Consider the following 19,386-nt stretch of genomic DNA (forward strand, 5'->3'; position numbering starts at 1 on the left):
TTAAAGACAACTTCAAACATAACTCAAAGAGCGATTATCTCAGTTGAATGACAGTACGAAAAGTTATATAAAAAATGATGGCTTACAGATCTTGAAAAAAGGCCTACTGCCGCACAAATTATGAATATTTTGCAAGCAATTAAGAACTTAGAGTTCCAATATAATTGATTTTATTGAAATTATACAATAAAAACAATTGTATCTATAGATAGAACAAAATATTAAATATTCTCTAAATAAAAAATAATCAAAAATATTGTTTTACATGTACTTACATATACGCATATGTATCTCACATGTAGCTAAATAATATCAGTGATACCTAATATTAAAAAACTGAATTCATTTCGCTTCGCATAAAATTCAAAGATTTAAAAAAACATATAATAGTATTAAATAAAATATTAAGAAACACTGATATGTGAACTGAATAAGAAAGTATTTCTACTTTACCGCTGATGTTCAATAACTCTCAATTTTAATTTAGGTTCCATTCAAATGATGTATTCTCGATGTTCCGCATATGTTACGTTATTAGCAAATAAATTGTTAAGCTTTTTTTAGGCTTTGTAGCGATCGTTTCGTTTGATCGCGCAGCAAAGCACGACAGAGAAAATCAATCCAAGTAATTCCAAGACGGCGACACCAATTGCAATGCCGATTACCCAACTCATATGGTCTCGAATTGTCTCAACCAGCTTGTCAATGCAACCCTGAGAAACGAGAAAATACATATTAGACTTAGTAACGTTTGTAAATTTATTCAAGAAAATAAATATTTTGCCTTAAATATAAATTATTGAATTATTAATTAATTAAACTCATTATCTAACAATTTATTTTTTCCAGAGACGGTATTGACCTCATCAGCTGATTCTTATGTCAACCGTGATTTTACCACACAGTTAATATCCCTGGAAATATCAACTATTTAGGCGGCAATTATTTTGGTTTTTATTATATATGAATAATCTCTTCAATTAGTCGTATTTTAAATAAATTTCTAAAAACTCTCATACTATTTTTATTGATGTAGCGCCCGACTTGTAAACTCAAATAAAATTCATATATCAATATCAAATTCAGGATTATTATATATATATATATATATATATATATATATATATATATACAGTACAGTATGTATATGAATAATTTCTTGGAGGGCGTGGCGTAATATCAAGTGAAAAAAAGTGCGCGTATTTATATAATGATAAATTATAAATTATATATTTATAATTGCATTAAAAATATGTATAATATTTAAAAACTATATTGTAATTAAAGTAATACTTCAAATATGACATGATCGTTTTGTCATTGAAATTAGCATTTAGAAAATGAACCTTCATTAGAGAAATGAAGTAATTGCTGATTAATAAATTCTATAATATTCGTTCACACAGTAGATTAAATGTTTAACAACGCCTAAACAAATATTATTCTCGCGACTTCACTAATCATGTAATAATTGTGTTTGAAGAACTTCATGTAATTAAAATTAACATACATTCATTGATTGCTTGTATTTTTTTTACTTTTTCGCTGGCGAAATAATCTCATTCTTTGAACAGCTGTAATATCTTTGCCTAAAAATATTTTCCATTTTAATAACTTCAAAGATTTATAGAAACTACGAATAATATAGAAATAATTTCTAATCAATAAACTTACGCTTAGTTCACGGCACAAATATTTGATTTGTCTTATAATTTTCAAGGAACAGGTAAAAATTCAGGCATTTTTCATTAAATCAAGATTTGTACTACGATGTAACTTTAAAATGTTTATTTATCTATGCAGATTTCCTTGTTGATATCGGTACGCATACAACGACAGATCTCTACTCACATACACGACGTCTAATCACAATCGACCCGTACAGAAATGATTTCATCGAGAGCGAATGACGAATCGGCCGTAACGCACTTCCGTTACATTTGTACGGCTTTACACCCTAGTCGCGCCTAAAGATGTTTTACTTCAAAAATAATTTATGTAACGATTTTTAATACATCATTATTTTTCCATACGTTTCGACTTAGAATTCTACGTCATCACCAGTGATGGTTCTACAATTTTGAAAAAAAAACAGAAAAACTATAATTAAAAAATAATTATAAACAGAGCAAACAAATATAACTAAATGAACGGACTAAATATCAAAATCTTAAAGAGTTACAAAAAACAATACTCACTTGATCAACACTAATACATAGTAAGGACACTAAACATGCACTTTAATAATTTAGAATTGGAAAAAAGCACTAAAAATGAAATGAAAGATATCGATCATTCAAGTCATTTTTAATTTCTATAAAAGTAGTAAATATGCAAAGTGACATTTTTGGAAAAACTTATATAACTTATATATTATATCATAATTAAACATACTAAAAAATAATATTAATAAACATACAGTTTACCACATTCAATTCATATAAATAAAATCAAATAATTTTTGTTGCTTCGAAAATGATTATAAAATTCAATTTGTTTTTCATATTTTCCGTTTTTCATTTGCATCTCAAGAAATATGATTCATTGGTTTAGAATTTAATTTCACAGCTTAAATCGACATTGCACGACCCTTTTAGGTTTTGAGCTATATTGTAAATGTAGACGTATACTCCAAGATTAATGCCATGTTTCTGGTTAAAATTAAGTGCTAATAGAATGTAAAATCTGAATAATTTGTTACAACTGCTATCGGACTGCGTTTGAAAAATATTTCGAGCTAGTTATTCGCGGCAAAATCCATTACGAATTCATCTGTTGCAAATGTACAACATTAATGGTAAATCAAAAGTCTTTAATATCATTTTTATATAAAAAATCAATATTTAAATAAAATTAAAACGAACTAAAATTTGTAACAAAAGTCGTTTTTATCTCATTCGTAACATTACACGAAATATACAAAAAACTCTAATGTTCAAGAAATATTAATGAAATTTTGTTGGATCGCCTGGGACACCAAAACTCAACATTTATTGGTCATTTTGTTATAAATTGCTGAGTCGCCTAGTTGCGTATTATTCTTAAGGAAATTCTTTACTACACCACTAATAAATTACATTAATAAATATATAAATTTAATGATACTTACAGAAGAATTGATCACTGGATTGAGATATGCTGTAATGCCAGCTTTACGGCTTTGATCGCATACTAGTTCTGAAACATCGGCTTTGCAGCAACTTGGCGGCATGTTGTAGATAGCCAAGTCTGATGTTACTTTCAAATTGATACTATTGGCATCGGCACCGTTGTAGCGACTGCGAGCCCAATCCTGTGGGCCACTAGCTCCACAGCAGTGCAACTACAAATGATCAATCTTTGGTCATCAATTTGGACGCATGGTATGATCACCGATTATTTATCTAAATTCCGCATTTGTTCAAATCTACTGGCCAATAAACACATACACTATATACACAATATCAAATTTTAGTTTTTTGAATTATCAAAATCGGCTCAAAAAGCGTTGACGAAAAATCTTGCACTTTTCGTTGATTTGCAAAACTAATCAATACGAGTCCATATCGAGTTTCATCAAACATTCACTTTTTACATTTATCAAATCGGTTCAGCGATTTTTTTTAAAGATAACATACACCAAAGGACAAATTTTGGTGCATATTTACTCACATACACATACATCTTCCAAATTTGGTGTCAAATGATTCATAATGACTGAAACATCGAGAAAACACAATTAGTAAACATGATTTACTGGCAAAAACTTCTCTTGCGGAAGGTTAATATAAAAAATCAAAATTATAAATAATATTACAAATAATAATAATAGTTTTTCTCGTTACTAATTTTATAAAAAGGTAAATCTTATACATGACTCACAATCCGTATAAAGCACATATAATCTAATTAATACCACGCATGTATGTTGAATCGTTCGTATCTCGAAGCAATTTTTCCCATGCCAATAATTCGTACCTGCACTGTGGTTTTAATCAAGTTTTTTTAATATTAAAAATAAATTTTATTTTATTAATTTAATTATTATTTCTACTGTTCGTTCATGATTTTGCGAGAATGATTTGGTTTCATGTTCAAACTGTTGCAAATTAAACTGGATGATTTTTACCCACAGAGTATGCAAATTGCTTCGACATACGAGCTTGGTTACAAAACAAATTAAACCCGTATGTCGAGTTACCACTCTATATTCGATTTCGATTTGGTATTTGCATCAGAAGATCTCAGCATATCCATAAATTTTACCATTCATTTAAAGATAAAACTATGATTTCAATTTTCGAATTAGTAAATGTATGGGAAAACAACATCCGATTGCTATGATGTATTGCTCCATGAACATTTCCTGATGAGTAGTTCAATATGAAAAACTTTACGGTGGTTAGTACCGTATTCTTTTTTTCTTATATCTAAAGCTCTGTTTAGCACTTCCAATTGCTTGTCTTTTTGTCCAAGATTCCTATAAACGTCGCTCAAATTAACTAACGTTTCAATAATGTAATCTGGATACAGCTCTTGGATTTCTAGCATTCTGTTCAATAAATTTGCCTGCTTTTCATAATCAAATATTGATGCATAAACCGTGTTTAATCGTTTTAATACCAAGTACACATCATAATGTTTTTCCCCATAACCATCAATAGTTATTTTCAATATTCTTTCAAATAATTTAATTTGCTTATCCACATACAGATGATTATTTTCGTAAAGTATAGACATGCTTTCTAAGATGGGTAACAATTCTACGGAATTTTCTCCAAATTCTTTCTCGTAAATATTCAAAATTCTATGCATTATTTTTTCACGTTCCGGATCATTTGTATCAAATGTATTTGCAATTTGTTTTAAAATTTCTGCCATTTCGCATGTATATTCCCTCTCAAAGTGTTTCATTAATTTACAACAACGTTCCAAAAGCTTCCTCTTATTTGGATTTTTACTATATTGTGAAAAAGCGTCTGATAAATGACTCAAAATCCATATATCTTCAGCGTCATAATATATAGGCATAGATAAAATTCTATCAATAATTTTGAGTAATTTTGCGTCATTCTCAAATTGATGAAAAAAACAAAACTTGTAACCTATCCAAAGTAACAGTTTATAGATATATTTTTGTTGTATTTCGAAGTTCTGTATAGATTCTTCAATGTGCTGAAGAAATATTTGAAGGTGCGAACTAATCACATCACCGTCAAAAAGTTCGTCTAACGATATAGTTGCATTATTCGTACCTGCAAAATAAGCGTGCAGTATATTGAACATTTTATCGATAGTAACTTGAATTCGGCGATCAATCTTTAAATTAATTCTGGTCACATCTTGAACCAATCTATGAACTTTAAATCTATCGCTTTTAGATCCTGTATTTATCATAGAAAATTGTTTTAATAATTCCAATGCTGCAGCAAAATTCTGCAGTTCGACGTCCGACGACATTGATTTTGTGAAAATTGATGCAAAAATATCATCCGGACTAATATACGAACTCAATTCCAAAATTTCTGTAGATAATTTCCCATATAACTCATTCATTTTTACAGCTTGCATAGTAATCCTCCATGTCGTGAAAACACTTTCTTTGTATACATCCATGGTTTGTTCAAAAAAATTATAATCTAACATTTGTTCCTTTTCGACTTTATACTTTGAGAGATAATCTTCTATGGTAAAATTACGACCAATATTTTCATATATTTTGCTCATTTCTTTAATATAAATTGTCGCTTGTTGTAATGCTAATGGAAGGTGCTGTAAAGTTTCAGACAATTCTATGATAGAATTACGTTCTACGTCATTATCAATATGCAATATTTTCCTAATAAATTCTGCAGATTCAGTACTCGTAAACACATTCAGTGGGATAGTATCTATTTGCGCCCATTTCTGGAATCTAGAAGTTATTATAACAAATATCTTACCAATAAACTCTGCGGTCTGTGGTAAATATTCATCGATATTTGCATCATCAGAATTCTGTGATCTCAGTTTCTCAGCGTTATCAAATACAATTAAGCATTTCCTTGATGAAAGTTTCTTATATATGTCATTAACAATACTTTTGATGCTCAAACTTTTAATCCGCAGATCTTTATCTATCACATGTTTGAAGAGAACATCCCTAGCGAGCTCACGAAATTTTTCTGATAGTTGCTCGTTTGTTTGGGCCTTAATCCATATGACTGTATTGCTATAATTTTCTTTATAAACGCTGATGTATTTTCTAGCTAATTCAGATTTACCTACGCCTCCCAAACCAGTTATCACGGTCATTTGTGATATCATGCTTACACCGTCGCCAGTTAAGGAAGAATGTAATTTATCTAAAACATTATCCCGACCGGTGTATGATAATGTTGGCGGCATTACATCAAAGAGAATCGGTTCTAAATCATTTTTAGAACAAGATATAAATAAATCACTTTCTAATATATCAGCAATTCTACTCACAGTATTATTTGTATCTGTAATAATATCATTTGATCTCAAAAGTTTATTAATCATATTGTCTTCAATATTTGATACTTGATTCGATATGTCTGTTGATAAATTTTGTAAATTTTGTAATTGTTGATTTGTAGCTTCACTGATGGCATTAGCTTCATTTATTTTGGCAAGTGCTGCCTCACTATTCTGTGCTGTACGTAACAATTCCCTTTGATTAATATTTACTTGAGTAGATATTTCTTCTGATAATGACAATGCTTTCACTAATTTTTCAGAATGACGATTTGCCATACTCCGAACTTCTTCCTTGATTTCTTCCGCCAAAATTTTTGTTTCATAAATATTTTCACAACTAAAATTAGTATCATTTTTAGTCAAATTTTCTAATGTCTTAGATAATAATTCTTGAATCATATCATGACTGAGTAAGTATTTGTAGTTTTCTGAAGGTCTAATACAGCCCTTAAAAAAATTCAAATTTTCCCATGAAAATAAAAGTCTATATCCATACGTTTTGCTTTTATCAAAATACCTCCGTATATAATACCTCTCAACTTCACCACTTGCACTTAACTGAACAACTCCTACTCCTTTATACATGTCAGATATTTTCCATTCGCAGCTATCATAATGCAACGTATGCCCGGGTTTCGGAAAATAACGTTCAATTTGGCTGGGCACATTTGGTATTTTATCTAAATTTAATGGACTAACAAGACAAGCACTCAACCCCTTTTTTGAATCTCCTAAAATGATACTTTGTGCAATAAAATCAGGGCATATGTCTATATCAGTATTATCCAGATTATTTTCCACCAATTTATGTAAATAATTTATAGAACGATCCATCGCTTCAATAGCAGACTTCTCCATTGCCCTCATCCAGCTACCATCAGCATCTAGGACTTTGCACAACTGGGCTTCGTAAGCAGCAAACACTTCTCCGGCTGCATATAGTAATATGCGTTTAAATTCAGCTTTCGCAATCAACGAAATGTGTTTTATCACATTTTTGGCTTTACATCGGTGTCTCTTGCCGCAGAAAAAATTTCCTGTTTTTCCAATACCATCACCAATACCCTTTCCGGCTGATTTTGGAACAGCTTCGACTGCTGCTGTCATTAGTAAACCAACGCCCAGTCCAACTGGGTTAGCTGCAGATAATATCGTATCAGTTGTTTTACCTATTTTCGCCTTACCACCAACTGCCGCTTCTTTTTCGAATTCTGATATTTTAGTTTCATAGCTTTTGACAAATACTTTACAATATTTAACAAAACGTTCCTCCACTGTTCCCTGGCTGCTCTTAACATTATTCACAATATTATCATCACAAATAGTATCTTCAATGTGATTATTCTGGAATATTCAATGATAATTAAAAACTTCATAAAAATACGTTTAAATAATAATGTTATTAAAGTCTTTGCTTCGCATTGTTATTAATATATTTTCGGTGTGTTTGATTTAAATTAAAAGTTTTAATCTAAACCATCATTTTATAAAGTTCATGGAATTTACCTGTTGGTTTTCCAGTCTTTCGTCCATCGTTCTATAATTTTTATGTATTCAATATTTCTTCAAATTGAACATGAAAATTATTTGAAATTTATAATTCACGAACACATAAATGTAAAATATGTTTACCCTTAAATGGACATGTACGTGAATTTATTATTTATCACTATGAATATAGGAGATACTTATGGAACATAACTTTGGCTGTATGATTTAAAATAAACACAAACTAAAATCTTAATTCCACAGCCAAATTTTAATTTAATATAATTTGATTGACTATTGACAACCGATAACACAGAGATCTCGTCCCACTCTAAAACAAAAAATATTTTTGCGGAACGTAACCCACAAAAAATCTAACACCAGTAAAAATGCCACGCCTGCCACAGTTTTTTATATTTGTATTCAAGTCTAGATAACTAAATGTGTCTGCGTTAAAATCTTCTCAACTCACAATGTCAAAACAAACGAAGAAGCAAGGTCAAACTGCTTAAAATTCAATTTTTATATCTCTAAAAAGAAAGATTTTTGATATGAAGAATTTCATTTTCATGCTAATAATAATTACAGTTAATAAAAATTTTCGGGTAGTATATTTTGAGACTAAACAGTATATGTCAGGGTACTACTATTTATTTATTGAATATACAGTAGTATCCCGAAATACGAGTTTAATTCGTTCAGCACTGTGATTTTAGGTAAAGTTTTTGAATAATAAAAATAAATTTACTATTTATTAATTTAACTATTATTTTTCTGATGAGTTGGTCCCATGCTCGACCTGTTGCAACTTTTTCGGGGTGATTTTTACCTACAGAATATGTCTAATTGCTTCAAATATGAGTAATTTGACATGAAAGCTTGGTTACAGAACAAATCAATTTCGTATGTCGGGGTACCACTGTATCTCAATTTATCCATATATTATCCCTTTCATTTATAATTTCAAATTTTGTTTGAAGTGTGAAATTCTCCGAAAAAAAATTTAAAAATATTTTTTGCACAAAAATTTGATCATTCTTTAGTCGTTTAAGTTACAGTATACATACGATAGGTATATACATATGTAAATACGTGTGAATATTCTCCTATATGTATATAAGTATATTCGTGACGTGTGATATATATATATATATATATATATATATATATAAATATATATATATAAACAAGAGTCGGTCTCATCAAAGGCTTATCTTCAAGTTCATTACCGTTAATAACGCGATACGTAATTACTATATATAAATATATAAACCCTAACAATATAAATAAAAACAATTTAAGCATAGAGTAGAAAAGAAGAGCGTAATGCCAATTTCAAACTTACCAAAGTAGATTTGTATATTATTTATTTTCCTAACTGAAAGTCCTATTAGCTATATCAGGTTGTCAAATCTTTTTAAGTTGCTCTGAGCCATTGATACTAAAATTAATAAATTTATGCGTGTGTATATGGATATATATCATAGACCTTACATTACGTAGTGTAAGGTCTATGATATGTATATGTGTGCAAAGATAGTCTTATATTTTTGAAAACGCTTTCACGAAAATGGCTGCAAATACTAAAAAAAACTATGAATTGAGGAAACTAAATGATGACTTGCGTTTAATAACTGAGCCGTTTCCACTTACATAATTAACACCTGAGTAATTTCTTTTTACAAAAATTCCTGAACCTATTTTGACAAATACAAATATCATTCAAAGAATTTTAAATGGAATCGTACTGATTAGTTTCTTGTAAATATCAGTCAGTTTTTGGGTGTGTTGTAATTAGCAATCGAAAAAATTATTTAAAATTATTGCTATATAAAATAGCTAACACACACAATAGCATTCACAAGAAACAGTCAAACCCAGTCAAACCGATGTGGATCAGTAGAACGTCCTTTACAAAATATGAATATATAATGAAATTGATCACCATGAAATTCTTTGACACGTTATATGTTAATTGCTATGTTAGTTCAAAATACATATATTTAAAACCAGTTTAAATAATTAATAATTAGGTTAGTCAGTATTATTTGATAAATTTTGTACTAATTAAAATATATAGGTAATTCGTAGCTTCTTCCAAAGTTTGGTGATTTATTGTAAGAATTATTCGAAGTATTGTCCATTGTTAACTATTTACTTTTTAGCATAGTTCTGGTGAAGCCCAGATACCAAGTCGAAAAAAATCATCTCCTTTAGTTTCGATAAATAAATTTATGCAAGTTTTGGTCATCTCATATTTCTCGAAGTGTTACTCTGATAAGCCATGCACCATGGATCTTCCAGAAGAATATTTACTTTGTAGTCCAGTTATTTAAGCTTAAATTAGGTAAGAATCTCGGAATTCGAATGTTATTAAGTATTGTTCGAAGTCATCTCATATTTCTCGAAGTCGTATTCTGATAAGCCATGCACCATGGATCTTCCAGAAGAATATTTACTTTGTAGTCCACTCATTTAAGCTTAAATTAGGCAAGAATCTCGGAATTCAAAAGTTAATAATTATTCGAAGTCATCTCATATTTCTGGAAGTGGTACTCTGATAAGCCATGCACCATGGATCTTCCAGAACAAAATTTACTTTGTAGTCCAATCATTTAAGCTTAAATTAGGTAAGAATCTCGGAACTCGAGATACCCAGTTGTAAGTCTGTAAATACTCTGTAAATACACCCTAAAAGTTGTCTCAAAACCTACATATGGTACGTACACCCTACCATATGTAGGTTTTGAGACAACTCTTAGGGTGTATTTACAGAGTATTTATGGACTTACAACTGGGTATCTCGAATTCCGAGGTGAACTTGTTATAATGACTGGACTATTGGTCTATGTGACTGCAAACAGTTATCTAACGCAGTATTTGGTAAAACGCTATGAATTAATTCCAACCTCCAATACCTAATAACATACATGCTATTTTATTCATTCTATTTTGTTTTGAACAGTTCGAAATCATTATTTTTGGTTTTAATCATCAAATGCGAAAAAATTGTTTGAAATATCATCGAATTGAAAATATATTGCAATATTTCAAAGACTTTGTACTAAACAACTAAACTTTGTTGTTTAAAACAATATAAAGTAAACATCAATACGTACGTTGTCAACATAAAATTCCTGGATGTCAAATTAATGACAATCATAGCATCTATTCAAATGATATCAATATTTTTAGTATTTACCCCTTTCTGGATGGCATCGAATGTAATAGTCCGCGATTGAATGATTCCATATTCCTCCTGCACAGTTGCCTTGACGGAAGCTCGCACCATTCCCTCGAGGCGATCTGCATTGTAATAGACCCAAGCACCAGCAGCAATCTCTGCTACCAGGATGATTAGCAAGCAGCAGAAGAACTATTGATAATGTCAATAAATCATTATGATGATGCTTTAAAAATAGTTATTTATGTAATTCTGATGAAAATATATGAACTAAATACATGTAAAAAATTCTTATGTAGTTTATATATGTAAACAAATATCCCAATTATAAAAAAAAATATTAAAAACTGGATTTGACCATTTCGTGACCAAAAATTTTGCGGATTTTTTTTTACATTTTTTTCTTACATTTCCTATTGAACCACGTAAAACCTTTCTGTATAAATAAAACTTATAGAAAACATTGAATATATTTGGAGCGAATTGCTGCTCCAATGTACAAAAAATGCAACAACGCACAAGCACAAAGCTGTTCGCTTCATACAGGGCAATAAAAAACATTTACCCAAAAATAATAGGTATAATTTTCAGTACAAGTTTAAGCGTCAATAAGAAAGTACCCGCGTAACTCGCGAAACCAGTTAAATAAATAAAATAAATAATAATTAATTAAATGAATAAGTTAAGTTATGCACATGTAAATAATCATATAAATAATTTAGTGAAACAAATAAGTCAACAAGAGTTTCATTATAAACCCAATTTTACATTTATGGGAAATGGTCCCAGTATTACTGATTGTACATGAACAAAACCACAAAAGCATATGGATTTGATACCAAAGTCGCGCAAATACTAGTCTTTATTTCTATTTTTACACATCTCAGAAACAAATTGTGGATATTAAAATTGTAATTATACTAGGGGTACATAAAATTATATAGGACTTGGGATAACAATATATGAGCAATTTTAATCCATTGTGGTAATTGTTGTCCCTTAAACATTCAGGAAGTACAGATGATGTTAAACAAATAGATAACATAATGAAGAAATAATAAAAAAAAACAGAACTTACTATATCTTCTTTAGCATTTTTATAAATTATAACCTATAGATATATGAGAAAGAAATGGTCTGTATAAAGGTGTGGCGTATAAGGCGTTCCTTCAATTTTCATTATATTGATGTTCGCTTAGAGTATACGAATATATTATAGATACATTTGGAATAAGTTGATATTTACTATACTTTCTAATGATAACAAATCAATAAAATCAAGTCTTAATAATTGGAGATATATTATAAATGACAAAATTTTGAAAGAAAAAAGAATTTGAAAGCATTAACAATGTATCCGTTAAAATAAACTAATAAGTCATTTAAACCAATAATATAAAACACAATAACTGCATTAGAAAGCACTTATATTAGTTTTATAATTTTACCTTATTGGCATTTGAAATATTATGGTTTCTAAATTTACTAGAGAGCTTTTTCTGTTGTTTCATTGATATAATTAGTAAATTGCCAGTCGTTTGCTAAACAATTCAATAATTGTTGTCGATAATTATTTTTGTGACTATTTTTTCTAGCAATTAATATGTTATATTACGATAGGCATGATAGCTATATAAAAGAAGATAGCTTCAACTGCACATATTGGTACCGCAAAAATGCACATAATTAAGAAGCAGAATAAACTTTTATAATATGTGCATAATTATACGATAAAGTGTTTTTCAACACTATACAATGATGTGCAAGTTACAAACCTTACAAAGAAGGTCACCATTTAGGAGCCAAATTTTTGATGAAATAGAAATGTTATGGCAATGCAATGTTATGGGTCTATCTTCGTATTAGTTGGTAGTAATAAACTGTCAAAAATATATGTATTTTCTGTGTGATCATGCTTTTTACGCATAAAACCTACGTATATTATAATTTTAAATAAAAGACAATTACATAGCCTTTATTGCAAGTCTCTAAATTTTTTTGGCAAAATGAATATTTTATATTAATGGTATCAATACTTAGAAAGATGCTTTTCTATGGGATCAAGTTGCAATAATGCAGTACTGGATTCTAATCGTTAAGAAAGAAATAACATATTTATTGATAACATTATTGGTTCTTTTTCACCTGAAGCAAAAATCTTGTATCAACATCATTCTCAATTTCAAACTGATTCGGGCATAATGCTGTTAAATTAAGAGATCCAATCCTGGCAGTAAGTGATATAAAAATTATTAATATGAAATATTCTCTGTAAATTTTATAATTGATTAAATATCATGACTGATGTAGCTAAATCAAGACAATTCTTTCTCCTCCCACAATTGCTATAGAAAAAAAGTTCCAGTTTATGCCTTTGGCAGAGTAATCCCTCATTTTATATGCCCTTAGAATTATTATTAGACGAGTGTGCGTTTTGTAGGTTAGATTTTATGAGTAAAATGCCTGATCGCACAGCAAATACATAGCTTTTTGACAGTTTGTCACTACTAACTTATGCAAAGATACATAGCATTACCATAACATTTCTATTTTATCGGAATATTGGCCTTAACTGAGAATAGTTGTATTCTCAGGTCAGTAGATTCAATAATAATATTAATAACAAGTAGGAAATTTTATATTAGATTAACTTGACTTGATTTTGAATGCATAATTCATCAATGTTTTAATACAACGTTTCTGGTAGAATTTTTTTCTAGCTTCCAAGAAAATAACATAAGTAATCAGTGGCGTAACTAGACCCTCCGGGGCCCGTGGCAAAGTCTTCCGATGGGGCCCTATCGTGGTACTCAATTTTTAATTTATCTAATTTTGTTTAATAAACATTAATAATCATTTACACGCTGTTTTACTACTGGTTAAAACAATTTTTACTGAATTTTATCAAAATTAGCAAACCAACTTGGACTAATTTATATTTTATGACTTTAAATTATGAAATTATAACACAGGTAGAAAAGTAAAGTATTGATTTAGAGTTATAATCATAATTTAATTGTAATTATATGAAAATAACAAAATACATAAACTTAATTTTTTTGAAAATCAAACATGAAATATTAGTGAATATTTTCAACGTAAGAATAGATGGAAATTAAAATTAAACGTATTTTTAATGAAAATTAAAAATAAGTATCACTTTCTTAAATTTAATTAATATATAACCTTCCATTAACAATTTCTTTTTTTTACTGTAATTAGTTTTATTGATTAAGTAGTGACGTTCGATCTCTATAAAAATTTATGATTTAAACAATATCCCTGATGAAAAACAGTATTGAAAAGTATTCATTTCCTCGGAAATCCAATCCGTTTCAATACCATTTGGACGATTTTTTTAATGACGATGAAGACTTTTGTCATGTAGCTTATCTAGAAGAAACAATAGTTAGCCCTCTGCACCTATTCAAATTCCGCCTCTGTTCAAATTTCCCTGGTAAATGGTTTAGAATCTGAACAAAAGTTTTTTTTATGGTGCTGATTTATTAAATAATAATTTTAAAATTTATTTATTCTGAATTTCTAATATGTCTTTTTTATCTAAACAAATTATAGAGCTTTTATTTAATAGATCAGTATCATTGAAAACTTCTATTGTAGCAAAGTGCTGAAATTTGGAACATATTAATTCATCGGAAGAAACAAGATTTAATTTGTTTAATAATGTCCAATATTCGATAAACTTTTAACAAACTTCTAGTATCTTGAATATGAATTCCCAAAGCTTGCCAAAATAGCGTATTACTTAACTGTAACGAGTTTTAAGATATTCATGATTGATAAATCATTTTTCTACTACACTAGTGGCGTCTAATTTGAAATTTCCAAATTCATGTCAATAATTTTCTAATTCTTAACAAATTTTTAAATTTTAGCTTATGGCGCTTTAGATGCTGTGTCGATAGTAGTAGAATATTACAATGGAAAGCCTATAATAAAATAATTGTAGTTTCCAAACTTCTTTTTATGTGATATAGTTTCATTTTGGATTTAAAAAAAACGGAGTTTTAAGGCCAGAATGGCATCAGAATGTTGTGTTATTTCGTTATTAGATTCTTAGATTAAATCTTGATAAAATATTTCATCTTTATATATCATAGCCTAAATAATTAAAAATTCATAAACTGTTCAAAGAAAATGCAGAAAAATATGAAGAGACCAGTAGATGTGTTCTAAAACGAATTAAAATCCTTTTGTTTAAAATGTGTTGAAATTAGGCTTGCGATGCAACAAATAGCATAATCAGCAATATACCAATTATAATAAATGAAATTAAGAAAGAGACTTGTCGGAGTCCACATGTCAGAAGTATAATCTGCTTCTGAAGATAAACTTTTGATTTTCAAAACCAAAAATAATGTTTGTATTTTGTGCGATAAAAAACCTAAGATAGCTCTTTATTTAGTAACGGCTTAGATTGAATATAATGAATGACTTCATTGTACATACAACTCATGCACGTAGCCGTTAAATATTAAATGACATTTAACTATAACAATAATGTATTCTTTGAATATTATTCCTTTGAATGTTCTTTGAAAAATACGGGGCCCCCGGGCCAGGAAAGCCCAATGATGAAAAATCTAAAGCAAAACAATGATTTATAAAAAATTAAATAACTTGGACGTAGTTATCGAGCGGTATTGAACTTCAACTTGTGAGCTAATGCTCTAAGAGAATTTATCTCTGCAGCAAAATATTTGAAAAAGATTTTAAAACTATGTATGTACTTTACGAATACGATGATATTCAAAATTAAAACTAAAATTACGTAAAAACTTTAGGACAGAAATGTCTACCAGATTTGTCACTATCGTTCCTAGAGACAGAAACATTAGATAATCTAAAGATCACTTAATAATTCAGTTTTTCGAAAAAAGATACGGTGAGAATATTTTTATCTGAAGTCATTTATGAAAAATTCAGAATATTATAGAAAATTAGATAGAAAAATAATTAGAATAATAAATAACTATTCTTCTAATTTTATGTATTTAAATAATATGTGATAAAAAGTTTCTTCTTAAGGGGGCCCCCAATCAAATTTTGATATGAGGCCCCGCGAAGGCGCGCTACGCCCCTGATATTGAGAAAAGAGTTCTTCACGTGTTCGTTTTTTATCTTGAAAGTCGACATAGTATAAAATTATTATATATATATACAATACTAAATTCATTAATTCATTATTGATATCATATATAATACTTTCGCTGTGTGGCGGCGACTTCTGTGGTTTTAACTAACTAAATATTCGGCCGAATGTAAGTTCGACGCAAGCCTGGTTAAATAATTAACTCCGACTTTGAACTTAAAAAATATAAAATATAAGTTTCAAGTGAAATAAAATTTATGTTCAATATAAACATGTATTTCTGAGTCCGCTATTTTCTGGCCCGGGGCCCCCTTAGGTCGGGGGCCCGTGGCATTTTGCCACCCACGCCACCCTATAGTTACGCCACTGTAAAGTAATACAATATGGACTTCTTAGTACATAAACACCATTATGAAAAAATAATATTACCGAGACAAGCATGCATGTGTTTTCTCGAAAAGCTCCGCAGCAACCGAGAAAGGCGACCACCAGCATAAGTGCTCCGGCCGCCAGGAATATATAAATCCCAATGTAGTAGTTGCTCTCATCTTGTGTCATCGATAAGTAAAACGTGGGATCTGATAGCATCCATACTGCCAAGATTAGTACTGCCAAACCGACCAACTGTAAAAATTTACAATATGATTAAAAATATATTTACATATGCTTAAAAACTAATTTACGACACAATTGTGTCAAAGATAATCTCGAATGATTGCATATTATTTGTACATTATTAATTACAATATTATATCATATGAACTACCTACGCTTAATAATCAAATTACTATGCATCCAATCATGACTCATGAGATCATAAACTCAATGAAATATTTTCTTCATGAACTTGGTAATAATTACACATTTTTTCGGTAATACGCACACGAATACAATTTATCTAGGCAACATTTTTTTTTTTTTTTTAAATTCTTTAACAGCGATCAGAACTTATGAGTTCTATGAGCTGTTGTGATCAATTATCTTACAATTATTATAGATGGCAACCCAAACAGTTGTCCCATCTCTATGTGCTGAATTATTACAATTGTTGTAATAGTGATGACTTTTTACTTCCAAGTGGCATGTTGCCACTACAGCTATGCCCACGAAAGGCCATTTTCACTTGAAATCATATTTGAAATCTATGATTTCAAGTGAAAATTTGGTATCAAGCTGCTTTGATACCGAACCGACCGAGGTTGGATTCGAACCCGGGACTAGGATTTGCTAGCTCACGTTCTTACCACGGGACCACGGCCGGCCCTAGGCAACAATTAGCATTATAATTTGACGACTTCTTGCTGTTTTGTTTGATAACGTCACATTGAAAAGCAATATATACTTACTATAATTTTCATGTGTTATTCCCTATCTCGTACATGTCCATTATTCTTTATATATACTGTGGACTCTAATAAAGGTCGACAAAAACTATCTGGAAAGTTTTGAAATAGTAGAGCTGAATGCGAATGGAGAAGATAAAGTGGACAGATAAGATATCAAATGAAGAAGTCCTAAGAAGAGTGGGCGAAGAAAGATCTATGCTGAACACGATCATTAAAAGAAAAGGAAACTAGATCGGACCAATTCTGCAAAAAGCGAGCTTTCTACATGATGTCGTCGAAGGTAAAATAGGAGGACTGAAAAGATTGAGAAGAAGAAAAATGCAGATAGTTGACGATTTACGCGAAAAGAGAAAATACTGAGAACTGAAAAACAAAGCACATGATCAGGAAGCCTGGAATCAGAATTTGTAAGTTTAGTATGGAAAATTCATGAGAATGAATGCAAAGTGATAAATGGTAATGGGAATAATAAACAGGAGAAGGGAAAGGAATATTTTAATTTTGGTGCTTTCATACCATGGACTGCCTTCGAGCAAAATACTATTTAATAGTATAAATTTGTAAAATAATAGACAAACACATTCATATTTGTTATATTACTTAACTCATCCTAAAGGTCAAGAGCAATTTTATGTGGAAATAAACTCATTTGAAAACAATTTCATAATTTGCGATTTTGTTCGTTAGAGTAAGTTTTTCTTAGCTTTGTTTGGAAAAGGTTTACTTGCACCAAGTTGTTTATAATACACGATTTCTCTCCGGACAAATACAATGTTTTTCTGAACTAAATGCTTCTTTCTTTCAAACAATTATTTAATTTGTTTATTATAATTATTTCTGCGTATCGGATATATATATATATATATATATATATATATATATATTGAAGTAAAACTTCTTTAGGCGCGACTAGGGTGTAAATCCGTACAAATGCAACGAAAGTGCGTTACGGCAGATAAGATAAGATAAGAATCGTGTGCCAATGATTAGTCATTCGCTCTCGATGATAACATTTCTAATTACAATGACCAAGCGATCTGTCATATGTGAAATATGACTTTAATTATTGTTTTTAAATATTATGCATATTATAATGCTATTATAAATATATAATTTATAATTTATCATTATATAAAAGTGTATAATGGTTGACACTAATAAATGTGTGCATCACGAGTGTTACCATATTACTAATAAGCATTATTCAAAATTATTATATGATGTATTTATTTTTACTTAACTTAAAATTTCTACTTTGTACAGTAGCAAATACGTTTTACTTCAATCGCGTGTGATCCTTATGCGAACTCTTTATATATATATATATATATATATATATATATATATATATATATAAATTTTCTTCAAAGGACAAATGTTTTAATTCATAAATAAGATAAGTGGGCAGTATAACAATTATCATGTGTTGAATACAATTACAAAGGCTTCTTGTTAAATAGTATTCATTTGCACTAAGCACATAACATTTAAATGGAGTTAGTGGCATGAGGTACAGAAATTAGAACCACTTAATGAAGTGTGGGAAAACAGAGCGCTATCATTATTTGTTTCTATTATATAAGGAAATGTGCCAAGTTCTCGTACCAGTCGAAAATTGGTCTAAATAACTTTTGTAAAAACTATTTCTATAAATTCTGCAAATGCAAAACGATAGTAAACAGACGTTACCTACAATTCACAGATTCAAGAAGTAATTCCTAAATTCTTCATTATTTTTTAGCTCTATAATCTCATTTTGTTGTAATATGTAAATTCAAAATTGATCTCGCTAG

At 29.5% G+C, this 19,386-nt stretch overlaps 1 protein-coding gene across 1 annotated transcript in view; it reads right to left on the bottom strand.

Annotated features, from left to right (window-relative positions):
• Positions 1 to 452: 452 nt before the first annotated feature.
• The window catches only part of LOC113387681 (CD9 antigen-like), a 43,739-nt gene continuing 24,805 nt past the window's right edge, over positions 453 to 19,386 (bottom strand). The window contains exons 2-5 of the mRNA XM_026625041.1: positions 16,677 to 16,871; positions 11,153 to 11,326; positions 3,110 to 3,322; positions 453 to 713 (exon numbers count right to left, since the gene is read on the bottom strand). Coding sequence (XP_026480826.1) covers positions 561 to 713; positions 3,110 to 3,322; positions 11,153 to 11,326; positions 16,677 to 16,871 — 735 coding nt within the window. The 3' untranslated portion in view covers positions 453 to 560. The remainder of the gene's footprint in view (positions 714 to 3,109; positions 3,323 to 11,152; positions 11,327 to 16,676; positions 16,872 to 19,386) is intronic.

The sequence above is a fragment of the Ctenocephalides felis genome, unplaced genomic scaffold, assembly GCF_003426905.1.
Source record: "Ctenocephalides felis isolate EL2017-DRISC unplaced genomic scaffold, ASM342690v1 CF-g0.4_SCAFFOLD_03572, whole genome shotgun sequence".
Taxonomy (NCBI): domain Eukaryota; kingdom Metazoa; phylum Arthropoda; class Insecta; order Siphonaptera; family Pulicidae; genus Ctenocephalides; species Ctenocephalides felis.